The sequence below is a fragment of the Ochotona curzoniae genome, unplaced genomic scaffold (assembly GCF_017591425.1).
Source record: "Ochotona curzoniae isolate NIBS_2020 unplaced genomic scaffold, NIBS_Ocur_1.0 contig_2210, whole genome shotgun sequence".
In the NCBI taxonomy this organism is placed as follows: Eukaryota; Metazoa; Chordata; class Mammalia; order Lagomorpha; family Ochotonidae; genus Ochotona; species Ochotona curzoniae.
In genome coordinates, this window is record NW_024465369.1 from 20,991,346 (window position 1) to 21,012,644 (window position 21,299).

The window sequence follows — 21,299 nt, forward strand, 5'->3', positions numbered from 1 at the left end:
CAGAGTTCAGTAATGTTATCTCATCCAAACAACTATTCTCACCTTGTTCTTTAGGGTTTCCCATCCTGAAAGTTGTGCTATTTTCTGCCTTCTTTCTTTTGACAAAATAGACTGTGGAATGAGCTACCTATCTCCTAAAACCACATTGCCACTCAGAACTGTGCAGCTTTGAAAAGCTACTTGGGTTCTTTGTCCATCAGTTTCTTTGCCTCTCAAATAGTAACACAAACTAGACTTATTTTGTACATTTGTTGTAAGGTTCTGTAAGACGACTTTGCAGAATGCCCACAACAGAGTCAAACAGAGAATCAGTACTTTGTCAATGCTATCAAAGGTTGTTACAGGCTTATTAAGAGATGAGCTGAGCAGTCAAAAATTGAGGTAGTCAGTTAACACCATAAGCCAAAATTAGAGAAACATTTTAAGTCTTAACCAATTACTGCAGTGACATTGAAAAGAAGCTTATTCATCTAACATTTAGCTTTTCTCTATGAGATGGCATTGAGTGGCAGCACAGAGCAGAGGAACTGCAAGAATCTTCCCATTGCTGCAGGTTCCTCTGTTTCCTGGTTCCAAGACCCAGGGGGCGTGAGAGAGGGACAGAATGAAATGACACTGAAAAAATATGTCATAATGGAGAAGTATATCTTCTAAAGTCATGTTAGAATTGGTGAGATAGTGACTGAGAATCAAGTTTGAAAATGAGAGGGCCCTCTGTCACTAGTTCTGTCAGAATCAGCTTTCACAACTGACCATGAGATTCCACGTAAGAGACCAGTGCTATTGCTCTTCAGATTAGGCTGCCTCCCCCAGTGCTGGCCTCCCTGTGAGTGGCAGTTCAAGTCTGGGCTGCACCACTTCCAGTGCAGCTCCCTGCTAATGATGCTTGCCCTGCCAGAGTCTAGGAGCATAGTTTCTTGAATCTCATTATGGAATGAAATTGTAAGGACCATAAATTTTGGTGAGAAGAAAATGCTATTGTGTTTACAATCACCTTTCTGATGCAGTCTCCAGCAAAGTTAAAGATGCATTCCATATACTCAACATGCATGTTTTCAATGTTTGTTGTTGTTCCTTTTTGAATCTTTAGGTGATGTGCTAACATTCTTAGACTCTCATGTGGAATGTAATGTTGGGTGGTTGGAACCACTTCTGGAAAGAGTATATTTAAGTAGAAAGAAAGTGGCCTGTCCTGTAATTGAAGTCATCAATGACAAAGACATGAGGTAATACTGCTATAATCTACAGGATGCTGTTGGGGCATTAACTATAAAAGCATAAAGTCCTGGGGTTGTTCCTAAAGTGTGTAAAACATATAGTTTATTCTCTAAATAAGTAAACACACACAATTGATATCTTGGAGTTCAAATCATTGGTTCAAAAATCTATTTGGTCTCCACAATTTCTTATCCTAAACATCAATAAATTGTATTGATCACTATTTCTTTCTCCTTTGTATTTAGTGACCTCTAAAATATTTATTTTCCTAAAGTTTCATTTCATTTTGTGGGGAACATTTTATGTACTTCTAAGTTGTTACTTCCTCAGAAATAGTCAGATCATTGACAGATATTCAACAAGTTGATGAAGGGTATCCATTACCAACACACTATGCAAAGATTTCAAAAAGTTTTCACACCAAAATAAACACGATTTTAAATTCCATTTCCCCACAAAATGTTTGAAATACTTTCATGTTTTAAATAAATAAATTCAAGAAACAAGTCAGCTGATTTGTCACTAATGCCAATTCTCCAAATTAAGCAATTTTGAGTGTTAGATCATCTAAAAAAGAACTTATTTCGAACATTGGAAAAAGTAGTGGAGCCAATGTGATGAGGTTATCTCAGGTAGAACTTTGTTTTCTTTTCTGGATTAGTTACATGACCGTGGACAACTTTCAAAGAGGCATCTTTTTGTGGCCCATGAACTTTGGTTGGAGAACAATCCCTCCAGATGTTGTTGCAAAAAACAAAATTAAAGAAACTGATATAATAAGGTAAGTGTTGGAAACTTAAGGCTGGGAAGCAATCATGGATCTTTCTGTAAAATTGTGGCAAGGATTTCACAAAAGAGCTGTCATTCCGCGACACAACAAAAATTACAGGTCTGGCCCCTGGATTGACAAATCAAACAAACTTTCCTAAAAAGTAAGTGTCACACTGTGAAAACTCATTTTTTTAAAACCATGATTTATTAATTTTTATTTATTTGAAAGACAGACACAGAGAGATCTTTTTTTCCATTGATTCATTCACCAGAAGCCTACAACTGCCAGGACCAGGCTGGGCAGACACCAGGAGCCTAGACGCTGATTCAGGTCTCCTGCAAGAATAGCAAAAATCCAAGCACTTGAGGCATCACCTGCCATGCTCCAGGAAAGGAGGCTGGAAGCGGAGGTGGAGGTGGAACTCAAACCCAGACACTCTGATTTGGAATATAGCCATCTTCAACACTACACCAAATTTCTCTCCCTCGCCCCCATAAAAAAAACACTCATTTTAAAATTGTCAGCTGCTCCTTCACTCTTGTACCCCTGCCTTTCCAAGAAAAAGATGAAAAAAATAAATATTTTTAAAATGATCAGCTGCACGCTATCCATCCCTAAACCAAGAAAAATTCACCAACACTATTCCTGTTCTCTTGAAATCTAAAAAATGCAAACTTTGAATCTGTATCACAAATGCTTTATAAACACTTATAATGTTAAAGCAACCATTTTATTTATCCAAAATCAATTCATAGCAACATATAACGTTTATTAAACCTGTTGGATTTGATTTTCTAATACCAGAGTGTTTCAGAAGTTGAGAATACTATTTCAAGCCTGCAGGATAAAGCTGCCAGGGCTTCCATAGCATTGTCCTTTGCCTGTAAATTATAATTAGTAAAAAAATTAATGGTAAATAATAGTAATAGAAATATCATTACAATAATATCTGTGTTTAAAGTTTTCTTTGTATTTTAATCATTACCTTTCATGGGCCAAGAGCCAAATGCTTTGAACGAATTGAAAAATAGACATAGAAACTGAATATGAATTTAAATTGGTGCTTTATTATTGGAAAAGCTCAGCTGAAGAACAGAGCTTAGGCCTGAAGCCAGAGTTGGAGTTTCCTGTGCTTTCCCTTGGGCCTCAGCCTGTAGCACAGCAGGAATCCTGATACACTCCCTGTTGGGGATATGTTGAGCACACACACAGGTTCCCAATTCCCAGAAGAACGCCAGGCCAGATGGACATTGCAGGGTGCTTCTCTATGCCCACCTTTCACTAAATAACTCCTGCATCCTGGCCAAGTGTGTTATCAGAGTTGACAACCCCAAGGAGTACCATTTATTGTGCATGATGTTCTGTAGATAAACTGCTTTTCCTAATCAAGGGATTGAGGTGATCATACTTTGCTTAGGGAAAGGAGGAAATTGAGATTTAAACCAGTTAAATGATTTTTCCAGGGTTATGCAGCTACCACAGAAAGGATCTTTGGGCTCAAATCCAAACCTCTCTGGATTTATTCATTTATTTTTTAATGTGTTATTTATATGCTTAAATTATCTGAAAACAGAGAGGTTGACACCAAGAGCACATTCACTGCTGCATTCACTAATGTGTGAAATAATGAACTGGCCAAAGCCTGGAGCTGGAAACTTGACGCAGGCATCCCAAGTGGGTGGCAGGAACCCAATTTTTGAGTCTCCTCTGCTTCATCTCAGCGTTCGCACTGGCAGGAAGCTGGGATCAATAGCAGAGCCAGACTTCAACTACAACGCTTTGATATGGGACACACAAGTCCCTAGTAGTATATTAACAACTAGGTCAAATACCTATCCCCCGTGAATTTAAAACTTTTGTTCCAATCTTACTCCTAAAAAGCCTTTCTTTTTTTCAGATTCCCAACTCGAGGGTCAACATAGTAGTTGAGTTCAGATTATATCCAACATATCAGGAAGAGAATGATTTCTGAATATTCTAAGAAGGGTAATTACAGTGTGGATAGAATACGTACTTAAGTAGAGAGAAGAGCAACTAACTCCTTTCAAGGATTCACTATGACCATAAGATTTCTAACACTGTAAATTCAAAACAGGTTCTCTACAGAAACCACTTTCAATTGACTCAGTGGTGGCCATCACAGAAGTGCTCACCCCCTTACTGAACTAGTGACCGAACTGTAGTTTCTATGCTCCATGGTCACTGACGGTTGGAGTTATGTTCTTTGCATTTGATTCTCAATAGGTATTTGCTAGTCCTGTGAGCTTGCTAAGGAGGGCTAACTATTTTTGAGTTTCTGTTTGCACGATTTCTAACACTGCGACTGCAATCAGCTAATGCATACAAAGTATTTAATATCGTCGTGTTCCTCTATAACAAGCTATCAAGTTTGCTGTAATTGGGAAAAAGGATAGTAGAATAAGAAAAGATAGCAGCTGAGCCATGACCTGGCTCCTGGTTCGGCCTGGTCTCTGTTCAGGGCATTTGGGGAATCAGTTCATGAATGATGGTGCTCTCTGTTCCTTTCCTTCTCTTTCCTTGTCATCCAAATAAACATAAATAAATCAATATGCTTTTTCTCTAAAATTATAAAATGGCAGTCTGTTGTCTTTGGGAAGGTGTCTTCCTGTGTGTTGCCATTTCTTAGTACCACATGTGATTTTTGAAATTCTAAGAGAACAAACACATTGTGTTTACAGCATTAGTACTCCCTTAGCCCTAAATAAGTGCTGTGAGAAACAACCTTTTGGATAGTTTGTGTCAAAGTATAAAAGACAATAAAGACCCCTTGCTCCAGGCTGCATTTTTGCTCTTCCAGTCAAGCCCTGCACCAAAGCACAGAACTCATCACTGAAGAGTTATTTGTGATTCTATCCAAAACTCCCCCAGGAAACTCTCCTGAAATTTCTAACTCTAACATGCAGATGGTCTACTCTCAAGGTTCAACTCCCATGAGATGACTGGTTCAACAACCAACTTTTTACTTTTCTTCTTGTAGGTGTCCTGTAATGGCAGGTGGATTATTTTCTATTGATAGAAATTATTTTTTTGAACTTGGAACATATGACCCTGGACTTGATGTCTGGGGTGGAGAAAATATGGAGCTTTCCTTCAAGGTATGACCAAGTGTTTCTTTTCTGTATAATTAGGAGTTTATCATTTTTAAAAGACTTCATTTGATTACTACAACCAGATATGTGATGAACATGAAGAAGAAATTTCGTAGAAATTCTAGCGTCTCTAGATTACTTTTCCTGTCCTTGTAGAACTTGGAAGAATCACTGGGCATGAAATTTACTAGTGTCCTAACAATTCACCACACCATTTCTGTATGTAATATGTAGAAGAAATGACTTTCTGCCAATCTGCGGGATTCTGTGCAATTCCTACTTGATATAACTCTCCTGAAGCATCTCTACTAATTCAAATTAATGTAATCATTCAGCAATGGATCATCTTGAAGAATACAAATTTCAGAAAAACAAAGGAACACTGTAAGGCAGGCCGCTCACAAGCCAGGTGTATCCTGGCTCTCAGCTCCTTTGTCCACTTCCTACTGTGGGTTAATAAATGAGGCAGATGTAAGAACAACAGTGACAGACAGCATCCACAAAGCAACTGCTGTGTGACGGTACCAGGTAGTCTGTAATTAGAGGGCTGTGATTTTGTAGTTTCTGGTCAAGAAGATTGGTATTTGAATCCTTAAGGCTCTTCGAGGATGACAGCAGTGAAATGTGGGGGGGTCCATATTCCTTTCCCTGCTTTGAAGAAAACATTAACCTATGTCATAGAGTTTATATATTTGGGGGCTCTGTAAGATGTCTTTAGAAATAAAACTATCCAATATATTGCATGACAGAAATGGAAAAAAATACATTTTGTTTAGGCAAAATTGATGCACAGTAATATATAGAACTGACCAAGCTGTTGGATTTGATTTTCTAGCACCAGAGTATTTCAAAAGTTGTGAACACTATTACAAGCAGGCGGGATACAAAGTTACCAGGGCTTCCACAGCATGGTCATTTTGACAATAATTTATAGAGAATCGTGGGAAACCAGTGCTCATCATGCATTCATTCCAGGTATGGATGTGTGGAGGTGAAATTGAGATCATCCCCTGCTCTCGTGTGGGCCACATCTTCAGAAATGACAACCCATACTCCTTCCCCAAAGACCGGATAAAGACAGTGGAACGTAACTTGGTGCGAGTGGCTGAAGTCTGGCTGGATGAGTACAAGGAGCTCTTCTATGGCCATGGTGATCATCTCATAGAGCAAGAGTTAGATGTCGGCAATCTCACCCAGCAAAGGGAACTTCGGAGGAAACTGAAATGCAAAAGTTTCAAGTGGTATTTGGAGAATGTCTTTCCTGATTTAAAGGCTCCCATTGTTAGAGCCAGCGGTGTGGTAAGTTCAAGTGCCTATCTGAAAGATGACTGCAAACCAGACATCCTTCTACACTGCAGTGCTTAGGAAATTCTCTCTGAAGAAGTAAGCTTTACACTCAGCAAGTGTGAGCCATTTCTAGAGAGCAAGCATTTGGCAGAGAAGGCAACTGATACAACACAGTGACATTAGGAGGCATTCCAGAGCAGCAAATGATGGATATTGTTGTCGGGGCGTGAGGATACAGCTACGAATAACAGGAGCAGAAAAGGAGAGGGAGGCAGCAGTCAGATTACACAGGTCCTTCTAGACAGAGTAAGGTCTGCTTGACTTTCTTCTTTCTCCTGTCTTTCCTTCTGAATATAAAGTTAAGCACTAGAATGACAAGATTTCATTAAGCCATTTTAAAACTTACAAAGAAAGAATGGCAATAATGGAAATAGTCAACAAAGCAGAAGATAAAAGCCCAGAACATGAGGTAGGGTAGCAAAGATTACTAGAGGGATTGGGGAGAGTACACAGCAATGACAAAATCAAGGCAGAAGACAAGTGGAGGAAAGCGGAAGTGGCACCTTGAAGAAAATGGGAAGACATGAGGCCATTTTGCTAGGGATGGGTGTAAGGGTGGGCAGCCCAGGCTCTGCCAGATCCCTTCAACCTATATTTCTTTTCAATCTCTCTGACTTCTACTTTAATTTGGATTTATAAATATTCCCAATGTTTTCTTGTTTTCTTTCGCATTTTCCCATTTCTTCATTTAAGGCAGGCTTGGTCGTTGGTACACCTGCTCTGCTGGACCACATTTTTTTCAACTCCCTGTAGAAAGGCAGTAGTGCGAACTAGCTGAGCTGCACCTTGCGAATCATCTGCCAGCAAGAACTTTCAGTGATTGGCCCCCTATATTAGCAAAATTTAGCAGTGGTGTGGAAAACAGGAAGTTGGTGTGCTACTTTGTTCTGTTCTTGCTTGTTGTAAAATTTTACTGACAAAAAAAGTGTTAGGAGGCTTACTTTTATGTAATAAAACACTTATGAAGGTTCTTTTTGTACCAAAGGATCACCATACATTAGCAGCAATTTCAGTGACTTCAGTGCTATTTTTTATCTTGGGTAAACCAGAAGAAACACAATTCAAACAATAACAGATGAAATACATATGTAAAATAAATGTATGCCTTAATTCCATTCCTCAAGTGTGTATGTGGGGCAGGGGAATAATGGAACTCTTGCCATAGTAATTTCTTGTCCTCTGTACACAGAATCTCGGCGATTGTATTACTAAATTTTAACCACCAGAGGGTACTAAAAACTAGCTTTTAAACTTGAATATTGCACTCCCACAAAATTTTTAACAGCTCTCCTGATAAAACTGCCTTCTGCTGATACCTGAACTACAATAAATATTTTTAAGGATTATTTTTTATTTATCTGAAGGACATAGAGAAAGAGAAGGACAGAAATAGATAAGGAGAGAGAAATTTTGTAACCACCAATTCACATCCAATACTTGCCCTGGTTGTTCCAGGCCAAAAGCAGGAGCCAAGCACCCAATCCAGGTCTCCCACAGTGGTGGAAGGAATCCAAACGCATTTTAATCATCGCCTTCTGCCTCTCAGGGTGCACATTAGCAGGAAGCTTGGATCAGAACCAGAGCTAGAACTGAAACCCAGCCATCATGATGTGGGATTCAGGTGCACCAAGAGGAGTCTTTTTTGGTTTGTTTGTTTGTTTGTTTTTTGCAGATGTGTCTATTTATTTGAAAGGCAGAATTACATAGAGACAGAAAGGAGATCTTTCCTCCTTCAGCTTACAGCCCCAGTGGCAGCAACAGCCGAACCAGTGCAAAACCAGTGCATAGGAGCTAGGAGCTTCTTCAAGATCTCCCTTGTCGGTGCCATGCCGAAGCATTAGGCGATCTTCCTCTACTTTAACAGGGTCATTAGCAGGGAACTGGATCGGAAGTGAAGCAGCTAGATATGAACTGTTGGCGATATGGAATATTTTCTTTGCAGGCAGCCACTTTACCTGCCATACCACAACACTAGCCACCCCTATTCCCAAAGTAAAATCTTTAGTACTGCAACAAATGCTTGCCCCTAAACAGTGATTTCAAACAAGTTCCCTTTTCTATTTTTCATTTTTTACTGCTTTGCTTAGACAAACTTTAATAATTTTGCCACTTGCTTTTGTAACAGCCAGTAGTGTTGCTACTAGTCTATAAAAACGTGGGGTTTATCTCTAATTAATGGAGGATAATATTAACTATACCATTATGCTATATTAGACAATTTGAAGTTTCAAGAAAACAAACTGCATGCCCTCTTTTCTCTCATTTTCCCATCTTATAACCTACATACATAGCAATTTAAATATCTGATTTTTTTTAATGACAGCAAAGAATTTCTCAATCAACTTCAAGCATTGGAAAAAAATTAAAAATAGCATGCAATAATTTATTTTTGCAGTGGATTAAACTATTAACAAAAAATCTTACCTAATATTTAGCAACTCTGTACTGTAATAACCCATAGGAATTCACAGCTCCTAAATTGGAAAATGAAATAACTCAACATAGATAAGTCAAAATTGGTTTAACTTAAAAATCTCAGTTGAAGTTATTTGCAATAAAAACATGGACATAAGACTTTAAAATAAAAAAAATCAAAACATTTCAAATGAAATTAAAGCTAATAATTTCTTAGCATTTTGCAAAAAACATTTCTTTATAAAGAAAAAGGGATTCTCCAGTAGGAGAATCAAGGAAAGAAGGGAAGTTTCATGGAGGAGTGAAACAAAACAGAGTTTTCTATTTCCTCCTAGTGCCTTTCAGTGTTCAGAGGAAGGAATTAAATTGTGTGAATTAAAAACAAAGAAATTCAGTAAGCTACAGGTTTCCAAACACTGTGATGAATAACGTTACTGGTGCTACTATCGGAACCAAGTAGATTTGAAAAAATATATTACATTCTGAAGCATAAACTGAGCATTAATAACCCGAGTTTGGAGTAGGGTAGCCTTTTCAGCTCTGTTGGGATCTGAGTTTTCCAAACTTGTTTAAAGATAGGATCTGCACAATCCACGAATACACCAGCTTCTCTTCATTGCTGCTAAGGGCCTCAGAAGAATTAGAGCACACATTCCTGTCTTTATACTGCAACATTATTTTATTTCATGCATTTCTATTCTCTTCCTTGAAGTCTGCTGTGCTTTAATTTATGTAAGCTTTGTAACTGTTTAGATTTACCAATAGTGGATGGTTCCCTCTCACATTTGTGATTTTCATTGCAAATGGAAGGGTCCAGGGTTTGGAGTTTGGCATAGCTGGCTAGGCCACCACCTGCAGTGCCAGTATCCCAAATGGGAGTTGTTTTGAGGTTGAGTCCCTGACTATTCCACTTCTGATACAGCTCTCTGTTAATGCTCTTGGGAAGGCAGCAGAAGACAGTCCATCTTCTGTGATTGGGCTCCTACTGCCAATGTGTAAGACCCTGGAAAAACTCTAGGCTTCTGGTTCCAGTCTGGCACAGCCTCAGCCTTGTGGTTGGATGGGGAGTGAACCAAAGGATAAAAAATCACTTCCTCTATATTTCTTTCAATCTTTAATTCTTCCTTTAACTCAAATAAACAAATACATCTTTAAAAATTAATAAACAAATTGCAAATGCAGCTTTCTTGGAGAAATATTGATGGAGACTCTCATTCTAGCACTGCTTTGTGCTATTCAGTATGCTAAACATCAGTTATTTGAGCCACAGCAGGACCAGGAAAGATTAATTCCTCAAATGTCCACAATGGCAAGAACTGGAATGAGGCTAAAGTCAGGAGTCAAGAATTCACATGCATAGCACAAACCTAAGTGTCCTGAACCTTCACCACTGCTCCTCAGCATCTGCATTAACAGAAAGCTAGAGTCTGGCACCAGAGCCACAAACCAAATCCACACATCCTGACAAGGATCTGGCATATTAACCAGTGTCTTCTAAGCTAAATACTTGCCCCCAGCCTGGTACTATTTTTAATACTTGCATCTATTCCTTGAAGGTTAGTAAGAGTTACTACACAAGTGTGTAAATTTTAAGGTCAGTGTAAGGTTTCGGGAATGCCTTGCTTCCTTCTGGTCTCCCTGTGCAAATGGAGAAACTGATTTTCCTGGTGCACTGACCCACCGAGGATCTAACTCTTGGGCTTTCTATTTTTATGTGGTAGCCCTAACTCCAACCTTCTGACTTCTGCATGGCTCATTGTTTCTCCCAATGTCTCTGTCTCCCTGAAGAAGAGACAAGCCCGTGTTGAGTAACATTCGCCGTCTTGTCTCTGGCTTTTGGTTTGTCCTACATTTTCTGTTCTATGAAGAAGCTGCTTATGTTTTTGCAAGCTGAACTATGAATGTGAAGGTAGACACCCATCTATGGACCCATCTATGGAGCCACTGCTACAAGTCTGTCAACCCTGTGAGCTCCACAGCCTGCCTGGTTGGAGCACGTGAGCCAGCTCTCTGTGATAGGCACCATGGGATCAGGACGCACAGATAGCACCCTGGAAACAAAATCTCACACAACTCCCCCCAACCCCAGTTCTGGAAGCATTCCTGGAACATAAATTGTAGCTTTGACACTATACACTTTCCCCAGAAATCTGCCTATCCTGAATATCTTAACCTACCATCTCATTGGCTCTGTCCAGGAGTTGAAAGGGGGTAAATGAGTCAACATATTTCTACATTAAATGGTGATTTATAGAAAGCTACCTCTGGGTTTGACCTTGTGAATCAGTTTCAGACTGGAAGTAGGAGGACCTGCCAGAAAGTACCTTTACACCTGGCTATGTTAGTTTTGTCCGTTGCTTGCTTGAATCATTAGGCAGCTCTTGATAGGGAATCGGTGGGAATCAGCTGTTCTTTGAGGGATTCAATTTATCTATGATTCAGAGCCTAAGCAGTCAAATAGCTGGAAAGGGTCAAGCAGGGAGCATAGCCATAGTTTTTGATTTGATGGAATTTCAAATGTGATGTGCACTGACTTTTAATATATGCAGCAGATAAACTTGAGACAAGAGCAATTACTTTTTATTCCAGCTTTTATTCATCTAATGTTTAGTATTCCAGGCAAGGGTTAATTAACAGCTTCTGTTTCTTGGCTCTGTGGCTGAATCATAGGCCTAAACTGACAGATTGAAGCTGTAGTTTAGCAAGATTACATTATGTTTCTGTTAGAGATAGCAACCAATGAAATCCTCAAGTGCTAAGAAATGTGGAGCTATTAACTATCTTTTAATCTTATTACAGTTTTATATTCTATGTTTTCTAGATGCATCAGTGTGTCTTCTTCTACTTTCAAATACATCTTTCTTTAATTTGTATTTTCTATTTTGCTCCCTAGCTTATTAATGTGGCCTCAGGAAAATGCATCTGCATTGAAAACACCACAGCCATTCTGGAAGACTGTGATGGGAGCAGCAAGGTAAGCCAAGCTGAAATTCTTTTTCTCTAGGGAGTTGACAGCATGAGTACATGACATGTTCCATGTTCACTTGAGGAATTTACTTTTGCCCAATAGAAACCTATAGTTAATATCTAAGTGTCCTGGTACCTACACAGCTAGTGTTAAAAGGATCCACTACTAAATGCAAAGACAGAGACTAAGTAAATAATCATAAAGAAAGTAAAGTCAACACACTAGCAGCAGAAAAAAATCCAGTGCCAGTTTCTTTATTTAAAAACCTGTGTTATCCTTCACAAACCCTTTGTACTTTAACAAATGGTAGATATGGCATTGCCTACCGTTTCAGCTGGTGAGATGGTAGAATTAGGTAACACATGTAAAGCACGTTAAACCCTAAGTTTCAAGCAGTGCTCTGTAAGTGTTTGCACAATGCCATTAAGACAAACGTAAAAAAGAAAAAAAAGGATAAAAGGGGAACCCAATAAATAAAACACATGTCTAGATCATTTCAATTGGGGAGAAATTTTTTTCTCTGATGTCTACCTCCCTCCTGCCCCATCCCATCCATTCTTCTGCTGCATGTTAGCATAGTAATGGAAACCACACAACCCATGATCCGTGGTGGACTACCCTGCAGCAAAGCCCCCACAGACTCAGAGCACAGTAAGCAAATTCAGGGAGACCAGAACAGACTGCTTACACTGTGCTGGAAGTGAGGTCTGAGTGATCACAGATGATCACATGTCCCTCTCCAACTTATGTTCCCTCACATTTGTCCATTCTGTGGGAAAAGTTACCTGGGTTCGGTGCCAAATAGAACTCACTGGAATGCTGATGTGTGACTAGTTCATTCTTCAACAGACAAATAATAATAAATTAGCTGTCTTTTTTTTTTTTTTGATTTGCTTTGATAATGCTTAGTTTTTCAATTCCATTCCATTGCTCCCTCTAAGTTCAACGCAGCTACTAGAAGGAAAAACATATCTGTTACAATTTAGCTATGGATCGTCAACATGAAGTCAAAAGAATGGTTTCTTAATTAGGAAGAGATGAGACAGGGTAGTGAATCTCTTAAACAATGAATTGAAAGAAATACTTTTAACTCATTAACATCTCAAAGAGAAAGTGAAGTCACAACTTACAAAACCAAATCACAATCAAATTATTTAAAGGAAGAATAATACATAGTTTAAGCCTTTAAGGTTCATATTGCTAGGAACTATCCTGAAAAGTAAAAATCAACAATTCCAGACCTCAAAAAGGACTACCGAGCAATGGTCATCAGAACAGGCTGGTACTGTGGAGAAACAGAAAAGAAAAGCAATGAAAGAGAATAGAAACCCCAGGAAAGCCAACACATGTACAACCAACTAATCTTTGACAAGAAAACTGAAAAAAAAAAAAAATCCAGGGAAAAAGCTTGGTATCTTCAACAAACGCTATTGAGACAACTGATTAGCAGACTGCAGAGATAAAGAGCAAGACTCGCACCTATCACCTCATACAAAAATCAGCTCTAAATGGATCAAGGACCTAAATCTGCACCCAGAAACCATCAAACTATTAGACAAAAACATAGGAAGCACTCTCCAAGATATAGGAATAGGGAAAGACTTCTTGAAAAGACACCGAAAGCACAGGTAGTCAAAGCCAAAATAAACAAATGGGACTACATAAAACTAAAAACTTCTGTACAGCAAAGGGAATGATCAACAAAGTGAAGGAACAACAAACAGAATGGGAGAAAATCTTTGCACACTACACAACTGATATGGGACAAATAACCAAGATTTACAAAGAGCTTCAGAAACCCAGTGACAGCAAAACAAACAAGCCTGTGAAGAAATGGGCAAAGGAAATGAACAGACATTTTTCAAAAGAACAAAATCAAATGGCTAATAGACACATGAAAAGATGCTCAGCTCCCTAGCCATCGGGGAAATACAAACGAAAACCACATTGTGATTCCACCTAACTCTAGTGAGGTTGGCCTACATTCAGAAATCTACTAGCAACATCCTTTGGTGTGGGGAGAAAGGCATCCTCCTTCACCGTTGGTTGGAATGTAGGCCAGTATAGCCGCTCTGAAAGTCAGTGTGGAGAGTGTTGAGACACTGAAAATTAAACCTGCTGTAAAATCCACTATCCCACTTTTGGAAATACATCCAGAGGAAATGAAATCTGCATGAGAAAGGCATCTGTTTATAGAAGCACAATCTACAGTAGCAAACACATGGAAATAACCCCAGGTGCCTGTCCAAAGAGGAGTGGATAAAGAAGCCATGGTACATCTACTCCATGGAGTAATACTCAACTATTAAAAAGAATGCAATTCTACCATTTGCAACTGAATGATCCCAACTAGTGGTCATTATGCTCAGTGAAATAAACCAATCCCAAATGGACAATATTATGTATTCTCTCTGGTATAAGCCAAACTTCATGCTGATTATAAAATCAATAACCCCTTCGATACTCTTTATGCTGCAGCCCATGGATTTTGATATTTCTGTTTTTATTTTCATCCGAAATAGTTTGCTTTGTCTTATTAAATTCTTCAGTGACTCATAGATCACACAGTGACATCATTTTCTCCAAGAAGGTTTGTTTTCTTTTTCATTTCTTCATTGACACATCGCATGCTATTTAATTCTATGGTGCTGTAATTTTTTTAACTTTAGTTCAGTCATGAACTTTAAAACAAATTGAAACGTCCCTTTTCAAGATAACCTCAAACATCTTCCAGTAACACCACTTCTTATCACAATGCTGTTCAACCATGATGTTCAGTTTTTTTTCTGCACACTAATCACCTGGGGAAATTGCTACCATACAAACTCTGATTTCATAAACCTCTGGGGAAACTAATATACTGCACTGTGAACCAGCTCCCAGGTGATGTTGGTATTGGTCCAGAGATTATCATTCATGTACCAGTGGACACACGATAATTCAATTTAGTCTGATACTCCGTGTTAAATTTGAATTACCTTAAGCATGATTCGTTATGAAAATGCATTCAGATACATTTTACTAGCAATCTTGTTTTTCTAACTATTTCTGCATTAGTATAAAACATCAAATTTTCCATGACCCAGAGTCTTAAAGTACACTGACCTGATAGATGTTAGAAGACTATGAACAACTCGATAGAATATTGTGAATAATTAAAAATGTGGTTCTATTGTCCAGATTTATATTTTTTCAGACACTAAATACCTAGCAACATTTTTTAAATAGCAGTTCCTATGAACTGGTCGATGCTGACCTAGTGGCAACTTCGTAATTCCTGTCGCTATCAGCAAGGGTAATCTTCCTTACAAATAGAACAAAGCCTGAGTGTTTATACAGTCTTAAACAAGGGAGCAGAAACATTTTCCCTAGAGAAATTTAACTTGGTCTGGAGTCTCCTGGAAATCATTCATGAATTGGAACCTTAATCATTTGGTGCTTTGAACATCCCAATACTGTAGGAACTAAGTGTTGTTGGGGATTCAGAATACCTGAGATGACATCACATGCAGACTTACTGATTGCACTGATTGCACTGATTGCCACAACTGGCATTCATTGAAGCATTGAAAGCTTACTGAGTCTAAAACATTTTACAGTCATGACCCCAACCCTCTGAGAGAGATGCTATCTTGAAAACAAGAAAACTATGAGCAGGCAGAGTGAATGCTTATATTAATCACAATGAAAAGTGGAAGGATTGGAATTTGACCATGCTGCATCAAAGTACCTTTTGCATGATCCATTGTTAAGAAAAAAAAATGACAGAGTCCTTACCTTTATTTGCTCTCTGGAGTGACCTTCTCTTTATTCATTCTTCCCTGTAGTTTCAACAATTTAATTACACTTGGTTAAGATTTATCAAGCATGGAGAATGGTGTCTGAGTTCCATTCCTGACAAAGGAATCCTAAACCTGAACCTTTGCAATAATAAAAACAAAGGGATAAAATGGCTGCATAAATCAACATCAGCCTTTCACCCAAAACTGGTAAGCAAAATCTGTGTACCCCTTCTTTACCACAAACTCAACTGTCAATCAAATGGGATATAAAACTCTCCTGGTGAGCTCGTGAGTGAGGAAGCTTTCCATGTATTCGTGCCAGTAGAGGTGGTGTAGAAGCTCGCACAGAGAGAAAAACATTTTTCATTGTAAATTGTTTTCTTCTACAAAGGCTATTTCAAACTAGTATTTTAAATATTAGTCAGTAGATTGTTACTGTTGTATGACAATCATTATTTTTTCTTCTGTTTTCATTTGTTTGAGTCAACAATGCCAAAAGTATTGTGCAGGATAGAATTGGTTCAAAAAATTCAGTTGCCTCACTTTTTCCCTGGTTTGTAGGTCTTTTTATTTCAACCCTCAAATGGAGCCTGTGACTCATTCCCAGATTCTCTTTTCTTTTTAGATGGATCACATTGTTTTTGATAACTATCATCAGTTGTTATGCTTGGAAGCAAATGTTTCTCAGAAGACCCTGAATGTAGCTGCTTGTGATGCAAAGAAGCCACAACAAAAGTGGAAATTTGAAAAGTATTTTGAAGAGTGAAGAATTGATTTTTTTTATCTCATTAATCTCTTAGATACTGTGAAAATAGCAATGAACTTGATCACTGTATTTCTCCATGGTTGTTTAAATTTTTTATTTTAGGAGCATTTGAGTGGAAGATTTTAAAACACCATAATACTTGGAATTCCAAAACATAACTCAGGGAAACAATCTGGCATTGGGTTGGAGTCCTTCTATAATACCATGTGGCCTTCTAAACTATGTTTCCCATGCTATGTGGAAACTGTTTCTGCAAGTTGCCCCATCTCTATCAACAGGTAAGCAGGAATGAATACAGGCCACTTGGAGAAGCACAAGGATACTCACAATGATTGTGTTTTACAATATCCAGTTCATTCGACTCACAAGGAAGCATACTCAATGAGCACTAAGTCTTTGATTTGCTATTTTTGAAAGAAAAGTTCTTGAGTTTGTCTAGACAGAAAGCCTTCCATTGATAGCAGAGCTATCGTCCTGCTCACATCCCTCTGGACTAGTTTGCATTGGTATTGATCAACTGTCAAAGACCCTCCTTCATCTAGGATGTCAAATAATGGTTTTTCACAGTCTAAGGAAGTGAAAAAGTTTTTTAGGAGAGGAAGGAAATGTCAGTTCTAGGAATGTTTCGGCTTACTTTGTGATTTAAAAAGTCACCACGTTAATATATTTCTAACATTCATGAATGCTTAAAAAAAGCAAAGAAAAAAGCAGCTGAGTCACAACTTATCATAGTGACAAAAATACAATTAATTAGAAAACACTTTTCACAACCCCAAATGAAAGGATTTAGTGTGAGTAAAGCAGAAACAGAGCAATGAAAATATTGTTTCTCTGATGTGAAAATAATAAAATATTATATGAATTTATAAGTATGCATGAAGACGAAGCATGTTAAAAATGGATTCCAAAAAAATTCAAAACATAGATAGTGAAGGAAGTATAATGAAGGGAAAGACAATGAAGTGAACAACCCTTTGGCAGGGAGCCAAGAAAAAGTTGCCGTGAACTTGAGCAAAGAAGAAAGTTTTAAAAATGTTTGCATTAATCTAAAGAGAAGAGCCATTTTGCATTCCATAGGTACAATTCCAAGAAGATAGCCACACTGCTATCCCTCTCCTGCTTATCTTCAATATTCCTCCCTTTCTCCTCTCTTCATCAGGTTTTGCAAAGACATAATTTTAATCTATTCTATATGCACAGGCTTAACTTGGCCATAATCAGAATATTAACAGGCAAAAAGTAGGAAGATCACAGTGCCACAAGAGTATAAACAGGGTTAAAAATAACAATCATATTGCAAAGCATCTTTTGTATACAGTATTAGCTGCCATGTAGGAGAAAATATGTGTGGTATTTGACTTATCGAGACTGCTTTATTTAATTTAGTCTAATGGCTTTCAGCTGCATTCATTTTGCTGCAAAAAGAAAGGATTTTATTCATTTTTGTGGCTCGTAGTAGTTCACCATGTATATCCCCTACTTCATTATATGGAAATGAGTTCTAGTGCCACTGGGACAGAAAGAACCAATACTTCAGAAGTAACAAATGTTTCAGTGTGAATCCAATGACACCTAGACACATTTGGGGAAAGTTCTTTTTTTCATTTGTTTGTTTAAATTGAGCCTCTAATTTAAAGTATGCCAATATTTATGTATGCCAAGGGACATGAGTAAGTAGAATGTATTTACATTTGCTTTGTTAACAACAACAACAACAAAATGATGCCCAGAAGACTAACTACTGTCTAAAAATTATAGGCCATTTAATAAAAGAATCAGGATTATAATTCTGCTCTCCAGAGCCAGGGATTATTCTCCTGCATCAGATACCTGAGCTAGACACATATGCCCACATGGTATGAGTTAGAAACTCACAGCCCTCTGTCCTAGATTAGGGTCCCTGGAGGGTGCAATGCCCTACTCTTGTTATAATTAGGAAGTTTAACTTATAGTTGTGGTAAAACTGATCATTCTTAGTTCTGACTTGTTATTTCATACTTCATTTTTATTCCTAGCTAGTGAGAAGTAGAACTATAGCTAAGGGTGCAATGAAGAAAAAAATGCACATTTATAATGTACTTAAGATATATTTTCAAATAATAGATTATTGTAGCTGAGATCAGAGAATAGGTGATGTGAAAATTATTCTTTAAAAAGCCATATTATGTAAAGAAACAGAAACAAAACAAAACAAAAAAACCAAAAACCCAAATCAGTAATTAATTAAATTACTGACCAAGTGGAACAGTTGCCTCTGTTATTCTTCATGTAATTACAAACAAAAGTGAGATTATCTTTCTCAGGACTATTGCCTATCTTGCTATCCAAAAACACTTCTCACAAAGAAAAGTCAACTTCTTTGCTCAGGAAATGATAAATTTTGCTTTGAATATGCTCACCTTTGGATATACCGGCTGAGGAAATTTGAATGTTCTTCTTACAAGACTACACAATCTATTTAACATGCATTTCTCCAAACTTTGACACACTCAACATCAATCTATATTTGGATCTGTATTATCAATACACCAAACAAAGGATTATTTTTTCCAAACATGACATGTTTGTTCCTGGGTAAAATTTCAAAACTGTTGTTACCATGTGTTCACTCAATGATGCCAGTGTGCCAGAAATTAATCACTAACTAGGAATGAGAAAGAGCCTAATCCTGAGAGTATGCACTAATTGTGAAATACGCCACACTTTTTTTTTCCAGCATTGCCATTAAAATTTTGTTTTCAGAAGCCTGAGATCATGGTGTAAAGACTGCGGAGTCAATGGTATTGCTAATATTAAATCCTTGAGTGGCACACATTAAGGACCTAATCAGCTCATATTTCCTCAATAGAGGTTTTATTTGGGACATCAGAGTTTTCAATAAGTTGCCTTAAATATTGTTTTTTCTTAACAAGATATGTAGGTATCTTCAACAAGATTTAATCAAAAACTGAATTTTCCAAACCTTCTAAGTGTTTTTGCATGTTTCAGTTTGTACAATTCCTTCCTCTTTTTCAGTAGTTACCCAGTGTTTCCACCCTACTTTTATGTAGAATATCACAGATGCTGTTGGTAAAACCAGATTTTGTCACCAGCATCAAATTTGCTCAATTCTGCTTGCTGACATTCAATCAGCTGTCATTCCCAGGCTGCAAGCCACTGTGTACCACGACCACAAGGTATCATTAGCTTTGTCGTACTAATTTGGAAACATCCTGTTAGATATTAAAATTTCTCACTTAGGGCATTGCCTTAGGAATGAAAGAAGGGCGTTGTGTGGAAATTAATGTGATCAGTCTTGGTTTCATGAATGACTTGCAGTGATTGTCAAGGGGGCTCCTATGCAAGAGAATGGAGTTGAGGCACACCTCAAATAAAGATAACACCATCTTTGTTTGTTCTAACATCTCTAATTTAACTTTCATATTCAGAACACAGAAAATAATTATACGTTAGATGTGAGCCTGAATATCTTAGTTAATTTTTTTAAATGCACTTCAAAGGGAGAAGGAAAAAGTAAGAAGAATTAGTTATGGAGTACTCACTGTGTGAGAGGCAATATGTATGCTCTGTCCCTTTGCTGTGTGCGACAGGAAGGTGGAGCTCATTCTCCCCATTACGCAGACGAAGAAGACGGCTGTGTGTATACTGATCAGCGATTTGGTATTTCCACTGATAGGACATCAAATCTAGTTTCCATTTTTTCCAGATTCTAACAACAGCTTCTTTCACTTTGCCATACAACTTTAACACTTTTTTTAAAAAATAAGATAGCCAATATCAGAGGGTTTAGTTTACAAATTCCTGTTAATATTAAGTCAGATGAAGTCAGATCTCTGTGACGTCTCTTGGGTGTGAAGTAGAGAGGAAGCAGGAGCTGACTGACTGTTGGTGTAGGGTGGCTGCTCAAACATGGCTTGCTCATGCCTGTTTAACTTTATGCAGAATCTGTTCTTTCCCATCTTCTAGAGTGAACATGAGAGAGACAGAGAAATGAACACCTAGAGAACTACTGCTCTGATTATTATAACCAACTTTTGCTTTCCCCAGACATTAGGCAAAGACAAGTTATTCAATTCAAGCAGAAAGATAGCAAAAATTAAGAGTTCTTTACTTTAAAATGCAAACCATAATTTTTAATTTTTTAATAATAATTTATTTTTATTAGAAAGGCAGATCAGATTTACAGAGACAAAGAGAAACACTAAGAAAGATCTCCCATCTGCTGGTTCACTCCCGAATTGGCTACGAGGGCCAGAGCTGAGCTGATCTGAAGCCAGAAGCTTTCTCCAGGTCTCCCATGTAGGTGCAGGGTCTCAAAGCTTTGAGCCAACCTCTACAGCTTTCCCAGGTAATATGGGAGCTAGATGAAAAGTGAGGCAACCAGGACATGAACCAGTACCCAGATGGAATCCTGATGAATGCAAGGTGAGGACTTAGCCAATGAGCCATGGTGCTTGGACTGCATAATTCTAATTTCTACTCATTGTATAGATTGACACTTTGTATCAACTTTGTCAGAGTTACTGAAAAATGCCTAGAAGACAAGATACTTTAAAAAGAATTGCTAACAAAAGGAATCATATAAAAATGTTTATTTACAACAGAGAGCCATTCCACGGACAGATTTAATAAGCCGTGTAAATCTTTGCATATCCCTGATGAGGTCTGGTGGATGATATCTCAGATTTGAGTGGTCTAAAGCAAGGAAAAAAGCCCTGTAGCACTTGAAAGGTTTCTTGTCTCTGTGCTCAGCCTAATGACTTAATCAATGGTTGCTATTCCTATTAGCTCTTTACAATTTTAAATGAATCTTGTTTTTAAAAAACACAAATACAAATGAGAATTCTGATTTTCCATCACTAGGAGCAAATTGTATTATGCTGAGTTCCTTTTAGAGATGGTTGCTATTAAGTTTAAAAGA

At 37.8% G+C, this 21,299-nt stretch overlaps 1 protein-coding gene across 1 annotated transcript in view; it reads left to right on the plus strand.

Annotated features, from left to right (window-relative positions):
- GALNT5 (polypeptide N-acetylgalactosaminyltransferase 5) overlaps positions 1 to 16,378 on the plus strand; it is a 36,309-nt gene extending 19,931 nt beyond the window's left edge. Inside the window, exons 4-10 of the mRNA XM_040971992.1 lie at positions 1,091 to 1,226; positions 1,880 to 1,999; positions 4,989 to 5,106; positions 6,076 to 6,399; positions 11,756 to 11,836; positions 15,658 to 15,819; positions 16,238 to 16,378. Coding sequence (XP_040827926.1) covers positions 1,091 to 1,226; positions 1,880 to 1,999; positions 4,989 to 5,106; positions 6,076 to 6,399; positions 11,756 to 11,836; positions 15,658 to 15,819; positions 16,238 to 16,378 — 1,082 coding nt within the window. The remainder of the gene's footprint in view (positions 1 to 1,090; positions 1,227 to 1,879; positions 2,000 to 4,988; positions 5,107 to 6,075; positions 6,400 to 11,755; positions 11,837 to 15,657; positions 15,820 to 16,237) is intronic.
- The last annotated feature ends 4,921 nt before the right edge of the window (positions 16,379 to 21,299 follow it).